The sequence below is a fragment of the Pseudorca crassidens genome, chromosome 15 (assembly GCF_039906515.1).
Source record: "Pseudorca crassidens isolate mPseCra1 chromosome 15, mPseCra1.hap1, whole genome shotgun sequence".
NCBI classification, from domain to species: Eukaryota; Metazoa; Chordata; class Mammalia; order Artiodactyla; family Delphinidae; genus Pseudorca; species Pseudorca crassidens.
This window is the reverse complement of record NC_090310.1, coordinates 26692329-26712888: the sequence shown is the minus strand read 5'-3', so window position 1 is coordinate 26712888 and position 20560 is coordinate 26692329. Positions and strand designations below refer to the sequence as shown.

The following is a 20560-nucleotide window of genomic DNA, read 5'->3' as shown; positions in this document are numbered from 1 at the left end:
AGGCAGACAAGGTTTTTGTCAGGGTGGTGCTTACCTTCTATTGAAGAAGTAGCATAAGGAAATGAAATGAAATCACCATACACTGTTGTTAGGGCCTTGAAAGAAGGCGGGAGCTCTGATATAATGTGAGGGAGTCACCTTGGACAGGACAGGCAGGGAGGACCTCCATGAGGAGGTGGACGCTGCAGGGACCTGAATGGTGAGAAGGAGCCAGAAGAGCGAGAGCGAGGGGGACAGCAGTGCAGAGGTCCTGCTCTAGGAGACGGTGGAGTGTTCTAGAGACTCAGAGAAGACCAGTCTGACTGAAGAACAGTGAGCAGGAAGAGGAAGTCGGAGGGGAAGGCGAGGGCTAGGACCCACAGGCCTTCCATCTGGAACGGAAGGTACGCAGGCTTCTGGGCAGGGAGGTGGCAGGATGTGGAGAGCGGCCCGGAATGGAGCGTGTGGAATGTATGGAAGTGAGAGGTCAGGTGAGAGGGGACCGTGGCTGTCAGGTGAAAGATAACAGAGCCCTGGACTGGGTAGGGGGCACTTGGGACATTCTTTAAAGATAGAGATTCCTAGATCCAGCTTACTGAGTCAAAATGCTCAGGAAGGAGGGCCCCCAGCTCTATTTTCAAGGGACTCTCTCTCATTCATTCCAGCACTAGTCCAGGGACTGGTGTTTGGAAAACACTGGTTTAATCATAGGAAACTGTCAGGAAAATGCTAAGGCAAATAGGTCTGGAGTTCTTGTGAACATTATTCAGTTTTTTTTTGAAATGATGATAAGATTCTAGCAATCAAAATATTTTGGATTATTTAGTTAACTTGAAGTGGTTTAAAATTCAAAGCCCTTAAACACAGAGAGAAAAATAACCCCCTTTTTAAAATCACCTACCTGAGCCTGGTAACTCCTGGAAAAATCTGAACACCACCACTGGCGAACTGAGCTCATCCTCCACCTAAAAGATGGAATCTGATTATTACCAAGTAACAGTAAATTTCAAACACCTACAAAGTCAATCAGTGAGCTTGGAAAATAGGCTACAGACATTGGCACTTAAACACATAAAGGGAATCCCTAGTGGTCCAGTGGTTAGGACTCGGTGCTTCCACTGCCTGGGCCTGGGTTCAACCCCTGGTCGGGGAACTAACTTCCTGCAAGCCGAAAAACACACTCACACACACACACACACACACACCCCACCACCAACAACAAAAAACCACATAAAAAAGTTCAAAGGTTAATTTCATTTGCTAGAGAAACAAAAATCAATGGTTTAGTAAAATTCTTAAGACATAATTATAAGCCAGTCCCGAGAATACATGGCTGAATTATAACATCTGACACTGATACCTTGAAAATGAAAAGTGGGAGGAAATTTTAATAATTATGGATAAACATGGGTCTAACGTGAAAGATAAAAAAAGGCAAGGAAAAAGTGGCACTAGAATCACTGTCGAGCGTCCGAGCTTTCAAGAATCCAGAAGTGACGCCACCTCAAGCAGGACTGACTGGAGCTTTTTCTACTCACCCTGTAAAACTCTCTGGGCAGGATGCAAGTCCTGCTGGCAATGTGGATAACCACAGTCTAGAACTGAAGCTACATTTTTCTAAATCATTGAAGCGGTACTTATACTCGGGACAGGCATCAGACAACTATCTTCACTAACAGATTTCGTAACAGCTGAAGACGTCCACTGCATTAAGATTGCACAGCACTAGGTCCATGTTCTCCACTGAACGAATGTACAGTGAGCCGTCAGCTTTCCCGTGGGGTCAGCACACAAAGGGAGCGGCAATGCCCTTGACAGACTGCGGTATTTGAAGTGGGGGGAGGCGGGAGAAGGGAGAGAGGATCTCTAAGCATTTAACAATTCCAGTACTACAATTCTCGTCTTGAAACCATTTCCCAAGGCTCTGCCAGTGATGGCTCACTCGTAGGCCCACAACAGGATGTGCTAACCGGAGAGACAGGAAGTAGCTGGTGCAAGATCTTCTCTACTAAGCTTTTCAAAGGGACAGTAGATGTGATTCAGATCAAGCAAGAGGTACATTCAAATCTGCCAATTATTTATTGAGCCAATTCCTGTGCTTTCATAGGTACTATCTCCTTTAACTTTCACATAAACAAATAAATCTATTAATACCTTTAAAGTTAGAGGGGTTTAATATTTATATAGAACGGAGTAAGCCCAATAAGTAAAGAGGAACAAAGTGACAAAATTCTACACCCATTCCCCTATTCTCAGGATAAGGCAGAATGACTTGAGTGCCAAGACTTTATAGTCTTTTGTTTCTTATTTCTTTGAGCTCAGTGGTCTCAAATGTCAGCCTGCACAAGAAATCCTGTACAGGGTTATATACATAGAATTCTGGTTCCAGCAACATGGTAGACCAAGCTAATACTTAAGTCATCAATTCTAAATACCTGAAATGCTTGATTAAATGTCACCAATAACCAAAAGAAGTTCAAACCATTGCTAGGCTCACAAAAAAAGGTGAATCCAGAAAGAAGAGAAAACAGAAAGAATAGTATAAGCTCAGCTGCAGGGGCTGGGGGGAGGGGAGCACGGATGGGGCCTGGAACTTCGCTTTAATGTCTAAGGTCATGGGTTTGAAACCCATGTGAGGGATAGTGCTGAGTTTACATAAAGCCAGGACCCTTGAAAAACACTCTTCATGAAAAGAGAGAAAAACTCCACCCACTGATCAGTAAGAAAGCTTAACTCTGCCTGATGCTCTGTAGAGAGAGAAAAAATTCTCTCACGAGAAATCAAAATGTCAGGCGTGCTCTGCACCTGGGTGGGATGTCCTCTGTAGTGTAAGACTCCTAAACCTGTGAAACCAACATAAATACATGGACCTAGGCCAGTCAAAGAAAAAAAAATCTAGCTCATAACAGAAAAATTACAACACACACAGGGAGCAAGAGTCAGCAGACACAGCTGAGAGGACAATCTGTGGCCCCAAGGACCGAGACACTGAAACAACCATCAGAACAGACGTCGATCACTGCGTTTAAACAGAAACGAAGGACCAGAAATCTTTTTTTTTTTAAAAAAGATGCTTAAAAAACAGAATAACTTGAAAAAGAACTAAAGAGAATATCCTGAAATGAAAAAGAGGTCACTGAAAGTTAAAACGCAGTGAATAGGTTAAACGGCAGATTAGATGCAGCTCCAGAGCAAATTACTGAACTCCAAGAAGGATCTAAAGGGCTACACCAGAAAGCAGCAAAGAGATGGAGGCATCCAAGAGACTGATGGAAAGTGGGATGACAAGGTTCAATATGCAGCTCACTGGTGTTCCAGAAGAGAAAGGGAAAGAGGTCATAGCTGAAAAAATGAATTTTACAGGATTAAATAAAAGAATCCTCAGGTTCAATTAGCACAAGTCCCAAGCAAGATTAAAAAAAAAAAAATCCTTACTTAGATATACCATGGTGAATGTGGCAGTACACTAAGGACCAGGAAAATCTTAAAAGCCAGCAGAGACGTAAACACGAAACCATGTTAACTGCCCCCCAGAGGCACTCTGGGATTTTCAGGTGTAAGAGTGACAATATTAGAGTTTCCCCTCACATGCTGACTTTAGAATCTACTCCATGTGCTGGATAAGAGTCCTGTGAAACAACAGCCTTATCAGAATGCAGCTGCAGAGAAGACTGAATTGGGCACTGATAAAGCCGGGCACAAGTACCACCCCGGGCCCTGGAAAAGGCCTTGGTGCTGGAGGCAGTGAGCTGGGGCAGTGGGCCTGTGCTTCTGGGATGGGAGAGGCTCCTGAAGGGCCATCCAGGTGGAAAGGAAGGCGGCCATGGACGCCTGGAGAAGGGAGTGGCTGAGCAGCAGAGAAGCTCTTCTGTGATAACCTGGGGTCAAGTCCTGGCTTTGCCACATACTAGTTCTGGGACTCTGGACACACGACTCATCTGAGCCGAAGAAATGGAGATAACGCTACTCTACCCCAGAGACTTACTGTGAGGATTCCGGAGTCAGTACCTATGAAAGCACTAGACTAATACCGTGGTGAGGAGCAAAAGACACTTAATAATTACTTCTATCTTACGGCGCCTGACAGTCTTCATTTTGCTTTCCCATGCATTATCTGATATACCCCCTCACAACGAGCCTGAGGCAGGAGGAATTCATTCTCCTGTAACTGACCTCAGAGGGATGGTCCACTGACTAAGTTCGCAGGCATTGAGTGTGCATCCCAGCTCTACCACTGCCTCGCTGGGCAGCCTGGGCACGCACTCAACCTATCTGTGCCTTAGTTTCCTCACTAGTAAAAAGGGAATAAACACTGCGTCCAATTCACAGATTCTATATATTTATTCACACTTGCGTGCCTACTGTATGCCAAGTATCATACTTGGCACAGGACATAAAACCATGAAAAAACAGGCAAAAGTCCTTGCCTTTACAAGGCTTCTTCAGGGGAAAAACAGACAACAAACAAATACAGACCACAATTTCAGGTAGTAATAAGTTCAATGAAGGAAAAAACCCAGAGCCCAGAGAGTGATGGAAGGTGGTGGGTGTTACTCTAGGTAGGGTCGGGGCTCAGGGAAGCCTCTCTCAAGAGGTGATATTTGAACTAAGATCTGATGGATAAGAAATCAGTAATGAGAAGAATTAGGGGGAACAGTGTTTTCAGGTACAGGGAACAGCATGTACAAAGGAGACTTGTGAGGGTTAAATGAAATAGGCATGTAAGGGACTTAGTACCACATATGCTACACAGCAAGCATTTCAGAAACAGCATCTGTGATGATGATGATGATGATAATGATGATGGATTACCGACAGGCCACAATGCCTCATGGTGTTTGCCAGTTACTGTGCCCCCTACTGAGTAAAGCAGCCACTGGAGGGAGGGAGGGAGCAGGGTTATGCCTGGGCCATATGTGGCCTTACAAAGATGTTCTAAACCAACTGGAGATCAATTAGCATCATCAGCTCCTCCCTGCTTGGAGGAGAATGAGGAAGGAGAGGACATGAAGAGGAGCTCCAGAGGGCTCAGCAAGGGTGGGACAGGAAGTACACAGGCCCAGCACTGCCTTCACCCCACCAGCACACTCATTCTAGTCCATAATTTAGGTCTCTGTTTGCAGTCAAGGGCGTCCAACCAACATACCTTCACTGACAGCTGAGCTCACAGGCTTAGGAGGTTAACAGAATGAGTCAGTGTCACAGGGCCCCAGTGGTACTGCTGAAATTGGAACCCAAGTCTCCTGACTTACATTCATCCCTCTGCTTCTCCGGAGGGGCCACTGTCCTCTTCCAGGCTAGGACTTGAGTCACCTCAGGTCAGCTGAGTAGCTCCAAGCTCCTACTCAGAAGGCAATGCGAGCAGCCCCCATTCACGCACTTAAACCGAACTGTGTACTAAAGTGGAAATAAACTGCACTCACCTGAACCCCAAATAAACTCAAACATTCGTTTTAAACTTAACTGTATCCTGCAGAATTGTCAAAGAAACACCAGTGACCCTGTTTAAATTAGAATCTGATCTACATATTTTCTGAAATCCTAAAATACAATGAAGCAAAAGATGAAAACATTCAAACGTGAACTGATACTTGGTTATCAAACCCCCTAAATCCTCATCTACTTGTCTAGTTACCAGCCTTAGGGCACAATCTCTGACAGATGGTGGTACCTTTCAGGAAGATTACCAGGGCAAGAGGAGCAGGGCCGCCCCCTTTTCTCTGCCTTATTCCCCTTCATGCAAATGCCAACTCTGGGGTCAAAGGGTTTCAGAAAGAGTAGCTCAAAGCACTCACAGACAAAATGATTTTTCATTTCAGGAAAATGGGTGTTCTAAAAATCCTTGGGCAGGTGAAATCAATGGTGCTTATTATATCTTAGTGCAATGCTAAATTTTAACAGAATAAAAACTGCAAATGGATTATATGAAAAGCACTGTATGGGTTCAAACAGTATATGGGGCAAATTTCTAGGCTTTCTGCTAACCGCAGAATTAGGTCATCAGTACATGCATGACTCTCTCCCAAAGAATGTAGTTTTACTGGAGCTGCCACAATTCCATGGACATGCATCAAATCTGGAGAAAATCATTCTAACTCTTAAATAAATTAAGAGTTATTTACTTCAAAAAACAGATCAAATTATATACTATACCAAGATTTTGACGTGGTTCACTTTCTTCAAACTTTCTTGCAATCGCTGACTCTGCAAGTGACAGAAAAACAGCTTATGTAATTTCATATTAAGAAGCGTTTTTTGTGGGGTTTTTTTTTTGTGGTACGCAGGCCTCTCACTGTTGTGGCCTCTCCTGTTGCGGAGCACAGGCTCCGGATGCGCAGGCTCAGCGGCCATGGCTCATGGGCCTAGCCGCTCCGCGGCATGTGGGATCTTCCCGGACCAGGGCATGACCCATGTCCCCTGCATCAGCAGGCGGACTCTCAACAACTGCGCCACAAGGGAAGCCCAGAAGCGGTTTTTATGAGAGTCTTTGCAGGTCTGCAAACAAGGATCTCAGGCAGATAAAGCCATCTGCAACTTGATGATTTCTAATTTCAGCTGCCAATTTTTGCATTTAAACATCTGCAAATATTCCCCAATATTTCAGTTAAAAGTTACATTTAGTGGTTCCAGAAAAGCTTTTTCTAATGAGACATATGTGAATTTGTCATATTAGCAATATAGGTCATTCATTGATTCAAAAACTACTGAGTGCAAGGCAACAAAAGCAAAATTAAACAAGCAGACTATGTCAGACTAAAAAGCTTCTGCACAGCAAAGGAAATAATCAACAAAATGAAAAGGGAACCTATGAAATGGGAGAAAATATTTGCAAATCATTTATTTGATAAGGGGTTAATATCCAAAATATACAAATAACTCACACAATTCAACAGCAAAAAACCAAACAATCCAATTAAAAAATGGTCAGAAGATCTGAATAGACATTTTTCCAGACATAGAGATGGACAACAGGCACACGTAAAGATGCTCAACTTCGCTAATCATCAGGGAAATGCAAATCAAAAGTACAATGAGATATCACCTCACACCTGTTAGAATGGCTGTCATCAAAAAGACAAGAAATGACAAGTGTTCACAAGAATGTGGAGAAAAAGGAATGCTTGTGAACTGTTGGTTGGAATGTAAATTGGTGCAACCACTGTGGAAAACATATGGAGCTTCTGCAAAAAATTAAAAATAGAACAACCATATGATCCAGCAAGTCCACGTGGGTTATCTGAACTGAAGAACATGAAAATGCTAATTCAACAAGATATGTTCACTGCAGCATTATTTATGATCACCAAGATACGGAAACAACTTAAGTGTCCATCAAAGGATGAATGGATAAAGGAGATGGGATACACACACACACACACACACACACACACAAACACACACACGATGGAAAATAATCAGCCATAAAAAAGAATGAAATCTTGTCATTTGCAACAACATGGGTAGACCTTAAGGGCATTATGCTAAGTGAAATAATTCAGACAAAGACAAATACCATATGATCTCACTTACATGTGAAATCTAAAACAAAACAAAACAAAGCTCATAGCTACAGAGAAGACTGGTGGTTGCTAGAGGCGGGGGCTGGCAGTGGGTGGGTGAAAGGGATCAAAAGGTACAAACAGCAGTTATTAAAAATGAGTCATGGGGAATATAGTCAATAATACTGTAGTAACTTTTTTTTTTTTGGCCACAACTTGCTGCTTGCAGAATCTTAGTTCCCCGACTGGGGACTGAAACCAGGGCCCAGCAGTAGAAGCACAAAGTCCTAACCACTGGAATACCAGGGAATTCCCAATACTGTAGTAACTTTTTTTTTTTTTTTTTTTTTTGGCAGTACGCGAACCTCTCACCGCTGTGGCCTCTCCCGTTGCGGAGCACAGGCTCCGGACGCGCAGGCCCAGCGGCCATGGCCCACAGGCCCAGCCGCTCCACGGCATGTGGGATCTTCCCGGACCGGGGCACGAACCCATGTCCCCTGCATCAGCAGGTGGACTCTTAACCACTGCGCCACCAGGGAAGCCCCTGTAGTAACTTTAATACTGTATTGCATGTTTGAAAGTTGCTAAGAGAATAAATCTTAAAGGTCTTTATCACAAGAAAAGAAAATTTTTTGTTAACTATGTGTGGTGATGGATGTTAACTAGACGTATTGTGGTGATATTTTAACAATGCATACAAATATCAAATCATTATGATGTACTCCTGAAATGAATATAATGTTATATGTCAATTATACCTCAAAAACAAAAACAAAAAACAGAAAACCAGGGGCTTCCCTGGTGGTCCAGTGGTTAAGACTCTGTGCTTCCAATGCAAGGGGTGTGGGTTCAATCCATGGTCGGGAACTAAGATTCCACATACCACATGGCGTGGCCAAGAAAATGTTAAAAAACAAAAACAAAAACAGAAAAAAAACAAAACCAAACTACCGAGTGCAAATGTGTGCAAGGCACAGTATTGATATTGGGAGGAAGAGCAAAGGTAAATGAGAGTGCATAGCACCGTTAAGAGTTGGTCAGGAGCGTAGGGTCTGGAATAACCACATCTGGGTTCAAAACCTGGCTCTGCCCCTTACCACCTGTGGGACTGTGGGTAAATTACTTATCTGCCACTTACTAGCTATGACCTTGGACAAGTTTCTCAGCCTCTCTGTGCTTCCGTTCCCTCAACTACATAGTGGGGTGACAGTATCTATCCTCCACAAGTTGATATACGTTAGGTGTCTAGAACGTGGCATGCATTACGTAAGTGATGACGACTGTCATCATCGTTAATATCTCAATCCCAGCTCTCTCATCACTAATGTGGGGACAAAATAACATATACTGCATGGCCTGGGGGTCATTAATTCAACAGATGTTTATTTGAGTGTTGGACACAGGAAAACCCCTCATGAAAACTAATTAATATGTTATCAGTGGACCTTATATTCTGGGGAAGCTGTAGGGACCAAGTGAGAGCCTGCATCCACGGTGCTGCGCAGCGCCTGGCACTGAGTAAATGCTCAGGAACTGCTTCCCACGAAGACGAAGATGAGAAGGAGGAAGAAAAGAAGGACACTGATTTTTGCTTTCAGGAAACATGCGACCTGGTGCGGACTACAAAGGCAGGACTGGACACAGGCGAGCACACCTGCTAAACCTCCATGCGGTTTTCACATGTGCATTTAGCAGCAGTGAGTCAGCAGCAGAGTCAAGTGCTCAGGAGGGTTTGAGATCCGCCACAGCGTTTGCTGGCAGGAAGATGCCAGAGCTGCAGTGACCTCAAGTGTTTGGTGGCTAATTGTCATCATTATTTTCCTGCGCCCCATTGAATTGAATTGAAAAACACTGAAGGGAATTGAAAAACACTGAAGGGAATTGAAAAACTCTCCCTGGAGTGCCCAAACCTTCCCCAAACTGACTTAGTTACCATGGCGATGAAGGCTTCTCCTTCCAAAGGACCAAACCTCAAGATGTGAGCCAACAGCCCAGTGAGAAAATGTTTTTAAAAATGTGGTGCTTCTGTAAACATAATGAACATAAATCTTAATATTACTTAATATAAAAATGAAACTACTTCATTTAGAATGTTTCTATTTCATTAGAAACTAATGTTAAAATGAACTATCCTAATATTATAAACCAAAGGACTCCTGCTACAGTAATATGAAAATACTAATTTTTCTTAAATATAAAAATGACATGAGGAAGTGTCAATTCCAAGAACATATTTAAAACAAAGATTTATTTTTAAACTATCTGCATACCTTCCTATATGACTAGGTGCTGCTATAAGAGCTTTACATTTACGAACTAAGTCCTCATAACAATCTGCCATCACATCATCACCCCTATTCTACAGGTGAGGAATTGGAGGTACAGAAAGGTGACATCATGCTTTAGACTTAGGTAGAACTCAGCTCTCAAACTGTGTAAATATGGCATTTTTTTTGCTTTCTAAACTACAACATAATTATATATTTTTCACAATTAGAACACCTCAAACAGAGAATTAAAATTGTCCCTAGAGCCTTGCAATTTGGGAGCCCAAGCTGGTGGTGGCTGTTAAAAATATCCATGCCAGCCTTACTCCCCTCAACCATCATATTTCTTTACCCTCAAGAGTCGGTCAGTCAAGTGGAACATTTATCCCAGCTTCTGCATTCTTCTCCACTCCTTCGCTGTCACCTTGGGACTTCTTTTCTCCCCCATGCTGACACCGGCATTCATTTTAATCTGATTTCATATGGACACAAATGCTGGGACAGCCCCAGCAGTCTCTCCCAGAACTTTGAACAAGAAACCTATATATGCAGGGAAATTAGTCTGCTTGCTTATGAGATGGGAAATCCAGACAACAAGGTATTGGGGGGAGGGTAAATCAATGAAGCATTTTTCTGTCTCTGTTTTTGCCATGGAGTATCTGTGACTCATTTGAACTTCAGGTTTCTACTCACCAGCTGACAGGCATGCTTAATCCTCTCCACAATCCCATCAAGTCCCAAGTATTGTAAAGACAACCACAGTGGCAGAGCACGGAGCTTGTCTGTTGGCTTATTTGATGTAAGACCGGCAACTAAAGTCTAAAAAAGCCAATATGGGTTTATTAATCAAAGCCAATGAAATCACATAGCAGAACTAACTAGTTACCATTTACTATGCACTTGGTTTGTGTCAGATGCTATGCAGGCACTTGGCTTGCATTATTCATTTGATCATCAAACAACTCCATGAGGTAAGTATTCCAGGCAACTTAGCTCAGAGACCTTGCTTTGTCTAAGGGTTCACGGCTAAGATGTGGCAAAGCCAAGATGAGAATCCAAATGGGTTCATCCCAGAGCTGGAGCGCTTAGCCATTCAAGCGGCCCCTCCCAAGGCTGTTCTGAGCATCCTCAAACACCTGGCCATTATCACCAGAGCAAGGTATTAACTGTTTAAGAAGAATCAATGAAAGCTTATTTTGCATATGCCTCTCACTAACTGATCCACTAACAAGAACCACCACTATGCTTTTAAAAACTATATCATGTTACAACCTTTTAGACAATGTGGATCAAGAACCTTAAAATACTCTTACTCATTATTAATTCCACTTCTGGGAACCCAGTGTAAGGAATAATTTGAAACACAGAATGATGCTCATTATTTTAGTAACAAAAATTTGAAAACAGCCTAAAAGTTCACAAATGGAGAATTATTAAATAACTGTGGTACTCAAGTGATGGAATATTACACAGTGATAAAAAGTTTTTCATACACATGGGGTAGTATGGGGAGACTAAATAGAAAAATATATATGGCATAGTTTCATTTATGTCAAAAACATTTTTTTCAAAAAAAAAGTCACAGAGGTAACATTAAGGAAAGTGTTCACTTTTTCCTTTTTCTGTATTTTGCCCCCAGACCCAATGATTATTAGCCACTCCCCACTCCCTCCCAGTGAGAGTAAGCTTACCAAGGCAGGATCATCGTGCTTATAAAGCGTCACAGCAGGAACTGCTGGCAAACCCAGCCATGGGCCTGGAGTCAACGTCATGCTGTCACATTTGGTTGCAGCCTACCACAGAGAGAACAACTTCTTGTTACACTATCAGGATACACTAAACCCAACACCCTTCTCCATTCATAAAAACTGTGAAAAGCCATCAGGGATTAAGTGATGTTAAATTCCTTCTTAAAAACACAGTATTTAGTAAATCAACAACATACCAGCACTGATGAGGAGACATAACCTAGAGCCAATGTTGCCAGATTCACACTGGAAGAAAAAACACAGACCTAAGAACTAATTACTTACTGCTGCTTATTCACTAAGTACACATTTTAAATTAAAAAAAATTTTTTAAAAAGGGCTGTGCTGTTCCACACTGACATTTACATGTCTTTCAGCTGTGTTGGTAGCTTTTATAACAGCAACATAAAGTGTGGTACATATACAACTTTCAGGAAAACCTGGAAAATGCATTTTAATCAAAACGTATTTCAGGGGGTGTCATCTACTTACTTAGTGTAATGGGTGTCTTATTTTATATCTTTGGTAGATACCAGTATTATCTCCCAGTCATCATTCTTTCCCAGAGGGACAAATTAAAAAGCAACGCACCATGTACGTGTATGATGTCCTGGAAATGGACTACTTGGGCTGCCCTGCATCCTCTCCCCTCTCTTCTCTTAGCAGCAGTCCAATGGCCTTCTGGGAAGCCACCCCAATCTCTTCTATGAGACCACAGCTTCACAAATCACCTAAACTATTAAGAGTGTTACATTTCCCTCGCCACAGCAACTGGCTCAGTATGAGACTCCTGCTGGGACTTCTGACCCTCTGCACACACCTGGAAAGGCGGATGGAGTTGCTGCAGCAACTCTGCACCAGAACAGGAAAGGCTATCTACAGACGGAGCCACCACCATGGAGGAACTTCAGCCAAGTGACCTGGCTGACGTGGTGCCTAAGGCCAATCCTAACACTTGTCTTCTTAGCTATGGGAGCCAATAAAACTTCCTGCTTAAGCCAATTTGGGTAATTTTGTAATCTGCAAGCCAAAGAGCCCTTAGTGATATATGTGACGACAAAGTGAGCTCCTCCTGGGCACTCTGCCAGCCCACCATGCAGCCAAATTCCCCTCCACTCACCCTTTCACGTGGAGCCATATGCCGTACTGCTCACAGAGCTCTTTCAAACGCCCAATCTTATCTGTGTGCCCTACTGCTGCAGTTCCTAGGATAAAACACACAAGAAAGGATACTAAAACAAATATTTTCTGAGTCTTTGCAGCATGATAAAAGCTTCTATATACATTATCTCCCTATGAGAGAAGTAACACTGTAGCTCTGTTTTATTGAGATTTTCTTTGTGGACTGGCTTAAAATCAACTTTTGCAAACTGGTTATTCAAGTTTTGAAGAGTGTGTATTGTTCACTATATGTATCTATAAAATCAAACTTGTTAACTGTGTTATTTAAATCCTCTATATACTTATTTTCTATTTACTTGATCTGATGTTTCATGAGAAATATATTCAAGTCTCCCACCAAGATTGTGGTTTTGTCAATTTACACTTGTATTCTATCAACTTTTCCTTTATATATTTCAAAGTTATATTCATAAGCATTCATACCTGTTATATCTCTGAGTAGATGCCATGAATCATTATTAATATGAAGTCTATTTTATCTCACAGCAACCTTGCTACAGTACTTGTGTTTCGTTAGCATTTGCCCAAGATATCCCTTTTCCACACTTACTTTTTATCACTTTCTGGGTAATTTTTATTTAGGTGTGCTCTCTATAAAAAAATACATAGATGAATTTGTTTTGTTTGTTTTAACCAAATTTGAGAGGTCCTTTGTGGTTTTTTTGTTTGTTTTCTTTTTTGTTTTTTGCTGCACTGCACGGCTTGCAGGATCTCAGTTCCCTGACCAGGAATTGAACCCAGGCCATGGCAGTGAACGCGCAGAATCCTAACCACTAGACCACCAGGGAATTCCCGAGAGGTACTTTGTTTTAGTATAGAAAGCATTCTGAAGTCAGTTGAAACATATTACACACTTTAACCCATTCCCTAGGTGATCTGTTTACACTGCAGGCTTTGCTGGGCAGATCCTCCTCACAGAGCCTTTAGTAAAAGGCACAGTCACACATTCTCCCAACTGTCCTAAATTTCCAGTTAGCAGAACCCACCTAACAAGATTTCTAACGCTCTTCAACAAACACAACTAATACAAGTGCTTCTTTTGCAGGGGTTATGCCAGGAAAAGGGCTGACAACTCCACTCCTCCCCCCATCCAAATTTGTCTCAAATTTTAAAAAAAAATCTAAAATGACACATTTAGTTTAGTTGAAACAAGATCAAAGGCCAACGCATGGGTTGTGTCACATGAGCCATCAAAACATAAAGCATTGTGCCGTGTTTAAGTGACTGGACCACATTCGGGCTCTCTTCCTTTTGTGGCAACGCCCGCTTGCTAACCACTGGGACGTGCACTCTGGTGACTATGTAGTCACACTGGTAAACCACTCAATCACGTGTAAACTGCAGCCTCTCCCATCTATTAAGTGATTGATAGTAGACTGGTTATGTTTCTTTCTTTTTTTTTTTTTTTGCGGTACGCAGGTCTCTCACTGTTGTGGCCTCTCCTGTTGCGGAGCACAGGCTCCGGACGCGCAGGCTTAGCGGCCATGGCTCACGGGCCCAGCTGCCCCGTGGCATGTGGGATCTTCCCGGACCGGGGCATGAACCCGTGTCCCCTGAATCTGCAGGCAGACTCTCAACCACTGCGCCACCAGGGAAGCCCAATCTCACACTCTTTTATTTGTAGCTGTACAGTAAGTCTAAAAGTCAGATAGGATAAGTCTTCCAGTGTTGTTCTTTTTCACAATTATTTTGTCTCTTCTTAGATCCTTTTATGTCCATATAAATTTTAAAATCAGCTCATCAATTTCTATAAGAAATGGGAAGTCTGCTGAGATTTTGATAAGGATTGAGTTGAATCTATAGATTAATTTGGGGAGATATGACTTAATAATATTGCGTCTTTCAACCCATGCACATGCCATATTGTTCCATTTATTTGGGTCTTCTTGAATTTCTCTCAGCAACATTCTGTAGTTTTCAGTGTACATATCTTGCCTTATTTTGTTAAATTTATCCATAAAGGTTTTTTTCTTGATGCTATTATGAATGGCATTTAAATTTCAATTGTTCATTGCAAGCTTGATAGATCTGCTTATTAGTTCCAATGGCTGTTCTTTGTGGTTTCCTTAGGACTTTCTACCTATACAATCATGCCATCTGCAAATAAAGACAGTTTATTCTTCCTTTCCAAACTGTATGTCATTTAATTATTTTTCTTGCCTTACTCCACTATCTAGAGCTTCAAGTACAATGCTGAATACAATGTGGTGAGCACAGCAGAAAGTGGTAGCTAACCGGCTGTCTCAAAGGTGGACATTTAAATGTGACATTTAAGAATTTAATTTAGGGCTTCCCTGGTGGCACAGTGGTTAAGAATCCACCTGCCAATGCAGGGAACACGGGTTTGAGCCCTGGGCCAGGAAGATCCCATATGCCACGGAGCAACTAAGCCCGTGCGCCACAACTACTGAGCCTGCGCTCTAGAGCCTGCGAGCCACAACTACTGAGCCCACATGCCACAACTACTGAAGCCTGTGCACCTAGAGCCCGTGCTCTGCAACAAGAGAAGCCACCACAATGAGAAGCCCACACATGCAACAAAGAATAGCCCCTGCTCGCTGCAACTAGAGAAAAACCTGCGTGCAGCAACGAAGACCCAACACAGCCAAAAAAAAAAAAAAAAAAAATTCAATTTAGAAAGGAAGCATATGAAGGAATAGAGAAGCACAACCTAAATGAAAAAGTATATACACACAAACAAGAACTCCCAAAACAAACCAACAATTAAGGGAATCTAATGAGCTAAAACTTTAGTACTGTAATTCTCACCACAGTGCTGATACCGACCTTCCTTAAACATGTGGCACACAAACATTCTTAAGACTTGATCTCTTTTAGGCTAACTATCTAGCCTCTTTCTTGTATGTCCAAAATGGAAGATTCAGGTTCATAATACCTACCAGCATTTGCAACAAGCAACAGGGGCAGTTTTCCTCGTTCTATGTCATCTTTAATCAGTTTCTCCAGGAAGGCAACGTCCTGGGATTGAAAGACAAACCACAAAAACATGAGACAACCAGCACAAAAGCGTATACACTGAAAAATTCTAACTTCTAAAAGAAGATGACTCTCAGAATTTATCAGAGCAATTCTTTTCTTGACAATTTTCCTTTTTTCTCCAATCACAGTTGTGAAAATAAAATCGTTTTCCTTGAAGACTAACTAGAAAAATCAGTTAAATGAGATTCAAGTTAGAAACTGGACATACAGAACCAACATTTCTCTAGTTTTAAACATTTACAATAAAAAAGAATGTTCTCTCAAACCCCCACCCCCCCACCAAAAACAACCAAAAATGTGTCTCTGATATTACTCATTGACGTATCTGAACCAGAAAATCTAACTACCTTGAAAAAGAAATGCAGAGGGCTTCCCTGGTGGCACAGTTGTTGGGAGTCCACCTGCCGACGCAGGGGACACGGGTTCGTGCCCCGGTCCGGGAAGATCCCACATGCCGCAGAGCGGCTGGGCCCGTGAGCCATGGCTGCTGAGCCTGAGCGTCCGGAGCCTGTGCTCCGCAATGGGAGAGGCCACAACAGTGAGAGGCCCGCGTATGGCAAAAAAAAAAAAAAAGAAACGCAGAACCCTAAAACCTATCCCTTTTGCTTCTGACTTCAGTATGGAAAGGCTTATCACTTGCATGTCTAAAAATAAGCAGAATCCAATGCCAAGGATTACAATAATCAAAATCTGCCCATTCACAAATCCAGGCAACAGTGATAACCATTTGAAAGAATGAGCTTTAGAAGGAATTTCTGAGGCTTAACTGGACTCCATGTTTCTACTTAAAACAGGTGATACAGTGATTACAAGATTCCTTAAGAGCCAGGTGCTCCTCACCTTTATGCCAGCCAATCTTCCTGGACATTCAAACCTGGCAGCATGTATTATGCAATAGGAAGATCTAAGCAATCCATGAATAAGCTAATAATTATCTGGAGGCCAGCAAACAGAACTGCAGTTTAAAGGAAGGTACGGTTTCAAAACACAATTCTTTATTATTTTATAAACCTAAAGAACTCACCATCTGATGCTGGGATCCAAACATAGTGTTACAGGGTACACGACACAAGCAGGGGAAGGGCAAGCCAAGCTGCAAGAAGAAACATGCAATTTTACAAGAAAGATCTTTGTCACCATTCCCTTATGTCCCCAAAAGATTGTGGCTCTAAGTCACAATTATTCTTTTTAAATATTCTCTCTCCTTAGGAACTCGCAATATGAGCATTTGGGGGGATAATTCAGAATCCTTCCTCCAAGGATAAGTGGTAAATAACACCGGCTAAAGGCATTCAAAGTACAATATTTATGGGTCCACCCATTCCTAAAAAGCAATAGATATGGACTAGCAGATGTACATCTCTTGAGAGAAATGAAGTCAGCGTTATGGAGACAGTAATTGTCGAATAAATTTTATATTCCTCATTTTTAGCTTCCAAATCCTTAAGGAGTATATGTTTTAGGAATTTTTTTAACATTTGCAGCATATTGCTCTGTATAACTAAAACTTGGAAGCATTTAAAGACCAAAAATTTAACAAGCACTTTATTCACACTTTATCCCCTTAAAGAATTTTTCTTTTAAATTATGAAAGTGAAACCCAAGTAAAACACACAATAAAAAATTATAGAAATTAAAAGTGAAAATCCCCCCCCATAAGCAGATAATTGCTAGGCAAAAATATATATATATTTCTAGGTATAAAAAACATATGCATATAAGCATGTACACACTTTTTAAAACATGAACATGACTATTCTGTCACCTACCTTTCCCACTTAACAGAACACTCTCACACATCTTTCGCAGATTGGACTGCTGTTCCAAGACAGCTCTGGGTCCATAAGAGCCTGGCCTACAGTAGGTACTCAATAAGTAATTTGTTTCATGTTTCTACAGAGATATTATAAAACTCCTTATTTTGTACACCCTCAAGAAGAGGACATAATTTCTTGCCACCAATGACCACAGCTCAGAATCAACTTAAGCCCTGAGTTTCCCCTATGTATCTCCCTGGACTCCTCCATCTTACAAAAGACAACCCCTCCAATCCTATGGGTTTTACTTTAAAACATTCTTGGCCAAGAGGCTTAACAAGTTCTTGACTCAAGGTAGCCCTGTAATCAGGCTACCATGAACTTTAAAAAATGGTAATGCAAAAAAAAAAAAAAAAAAAGGTAATGCTCTTTGATCTAATAATTCTAGACTGGCTCTGAAAATCCATCTGAGGAATACAACCCAAAGTATAGAAAAGCTTCATGCACAAAGATGTCCATAAAAGCACTATACGAAGAGCACTTCCTCAAAATGGTCATAAAAAGCAAAAGAATGTGAACACTCTAATTACCCAAAAGGGAAACAGTTAAAATACTATATACTCACTTGAAGGAATATTATGAAGATATTAAAAACATACTTTACTTTGGAGAACTGGTAAAACATGATATGAACCTGTATAACAGTAAGTGAAAAAAGCCAGCTATAGCTATGTAAAAACACACATACACTCTGATTAAGCCAAGTCTGAAAGGAAATAAAGTAACGTGTTGACTGTGGTTGCCTTTGGGCAACTAAAAAAAAATACATATATATATATCTAAATTTATTAATACACATTTATACATAATAATGACAAAACAAGCTTATAAGAAAATCACCTTTCTTTTCACTTGAAAAAAACAGCAGCTAAAGAAAAACTTCCAGGACAGAACAAAACATCGTTTCTTTAAAATATCCACCTTATGCCGCATTACCTGATTACAGAGGTACTGGCCCAGGCCAGGCCTAGCAGCAGCACTTAGATATATAACAGGCGTCTTGTTATATAACACATTGAACCCATCCACCACAAAATCTTCATAACGGGAATGAATGGCAAGCCTACAGATCTTTGCAAGTCCTTCTCTTTCTTCTTCGTGGAAATAAGCACAGCCATTTTCATACCTGTTAAGAGACACCCATATGTCAGTATGTTCTTATCTCTGATATTATATCCCAGTCTTATAACCATGGAAGTAATTCTTTTCTCAATTCCTATCTCAGTGAAAGGAGATCGGAATCACCCTCATCTCAGTGGGCTGACACCTCACTGCAGCTATAAAGAGGTTATAAAGAACAGAGGCAATGACCCCTCATCCACACCCAGCTCCAGAAAGAGCAGAAACTATGAAAACCAGTAGAGAATGGGAATCCCTCAGATATAAAAAGGCTGAAGATCATGCACTGGCTTACTTTACAATAAAGCCAGCACTGGATAATGCAGGCATGGTTCTTAGTAGTTTCAGCCCTAAAACATCCAAAGTTAAGTGAAACTGTCAAAAATGCTAGTCAGCCTAACTTTTGCTTTCACTAATATCTGCCTGGGACATTTTATTCTTCTCATTCTCCAAAAAGAAGGACAGAGAGATTTTCAGTTACAGGTATTGGATTTTTATTAGAACAGAAGAAAATTTCTCCTTTGCCATACAGTTAGGCAAATTCATACTCTCGCCAGGTCAAGCTCTTTCCCAGCATCTGAAAATAAGTCTCCTAAGTTAAATGTTCCAACGTTAGGTAAACATTCCTTTTCCATAAACGTAATAGCATAAATAAACACAAAATACCATTGGTCCCATTTCTTCTACTGACTCCTTAGTCTGCTAGAATTCCTTAATAATGCCAATATTATCACAGTATAAAGCAAATTTCAATTTCATAACACATACTCATCTTCCTTACAACAGCATTTCCTTTTTACTAAAGCACAGCTAATACTTTGATTAAAAATACTTGAACCTATTCCACTGCTGTACCTTCTATCAACATGTGCCAATTAGGAATCTTAAGAACAAGTAACTGTGGACATTATCCAACATGTATGTGCTCATGTTCTCAGCTCTTTACATGTATTAATTCATTAGTTCATGTAATCCTCACAACAATGTCATCAAATAGATATTAAGGCTATCCCCATTTCATAGATAAGGAAACTGAGGCATGGAGTGGTTAAGCAACGCTTCCAAGAGGAAAGGGAAGAGGCAGAGCTGAACCCAGGTAGCATAGCTCCAGAAAACAGATCTCTCACAGTCTATAACCAACGCATAAATGTCTTTACCAGAAACTAAAAACTTATTACCTGAAAATTCTGCATAGCCATAAGGTAGTGTCTGAAAGTATCCTAGTTGTAAGTTTTCTCAGCTTCTCTTTGTCCAGAGTTGAAATGTAAGCTCCCAGACTGTGCCCCAACAAAGCTATATGACCTTGTTCTCCAATATTCTGGATTCTGTTAATCAAAATTTATTAGATTAAAAAAAAAGTATTAGTCAAAGCATAAATATATAAAACACAGAGACACATTATTCCACAGAAATTTCTGTCAGACTCGAAATGCATTTAATGGCCTAGAAGGCAGACACTGAGATACATTTAGAAAATTCAATGCATAAGGTATTAATAGTTTGGGGGGAAATTTTTTTTTTAAATTCAAGTCCTAGGAGATAAATATCGTTTTTATTGAATACCAACTAAATACACAAACTGTTTTTGAATAATTTTCTCCAAAAAAGTTTTTTAAATTAAATACCAGTTGAAGAACTATGGAGAGTAGAGCTAAAATGTGCAGAAAATTTAATAATCAACAGATGAAGATCAATTCCCTGCATTAAATAGCTATTTATAACAACACAGCACATTCAAGGGGAACTAGGTATTGTTTTACATATTATTAAAGTGGATGGACTAATTTCCCTTATAAAGAATAAATGTAAAAAGAAAAAAACAAAAAATTGACAGGATACTGGGCAAAGGAGACAGTTCATAGAATAGGGAATATAAATGTGTCTTAAAACATACAAAAAGACACTTAATCTGGTTCATAAGAAAAATGCAAACTAAAACTATGCTGAAA

General features: G+C 40.9%; 1 protein-coding gene across 5 annotated transcripts in view; it reads right to left on the bottom strand.

Annotated features, from left to right (window-relative positions):
• The window catches only part of PDXDC1 (pyridoxal dependent decarboxylase domain containing 1), a 51041-nt gene that overhangs the window by 12000 nt on the left and 18481 nt on the right, over window positions 1–20560 (bottom strand). For all 5 annotated transcript variants that reach the window (XM_067706568.1, XM_067706570.1, XM_067706571.1 and 2 more), the window contains 10 exons: window positions 19790–19936; window positions 18429–18618; window positions 16700–16768; window positions 15576–15654; window positions 12614–12698; window positions 11691–11739; window positions 11437–11538; window positions 10439–10564; window positions 6133–6183; window positions 881–944 (listed from right to left, as the gene is read on the bottom strand). In XM_067706568.1, the coding sequence (XP_067562669.1) occupies window positions 881–944; window positions 6133–6183; window positions 10439–10564; window positions 11437–11538; window positions 11691–11739; window positions 12614–12698; window positions 15576–15654; window positions 16700–16768; window positions 18429–18618; window positions 19790–19936 (962 nt within the window). The remainder of the gene's footprint in view (window positions 1–880; window positions 945–6132; window positions 6184–10438; window positions 10565–11436; window positions 11539–11690; window positions 11740–12613; window positions 12699–15575; window positions 15655–16699; window positions 16769–18428; window positions 18619–19789; window positions 19937–20560) is intronic.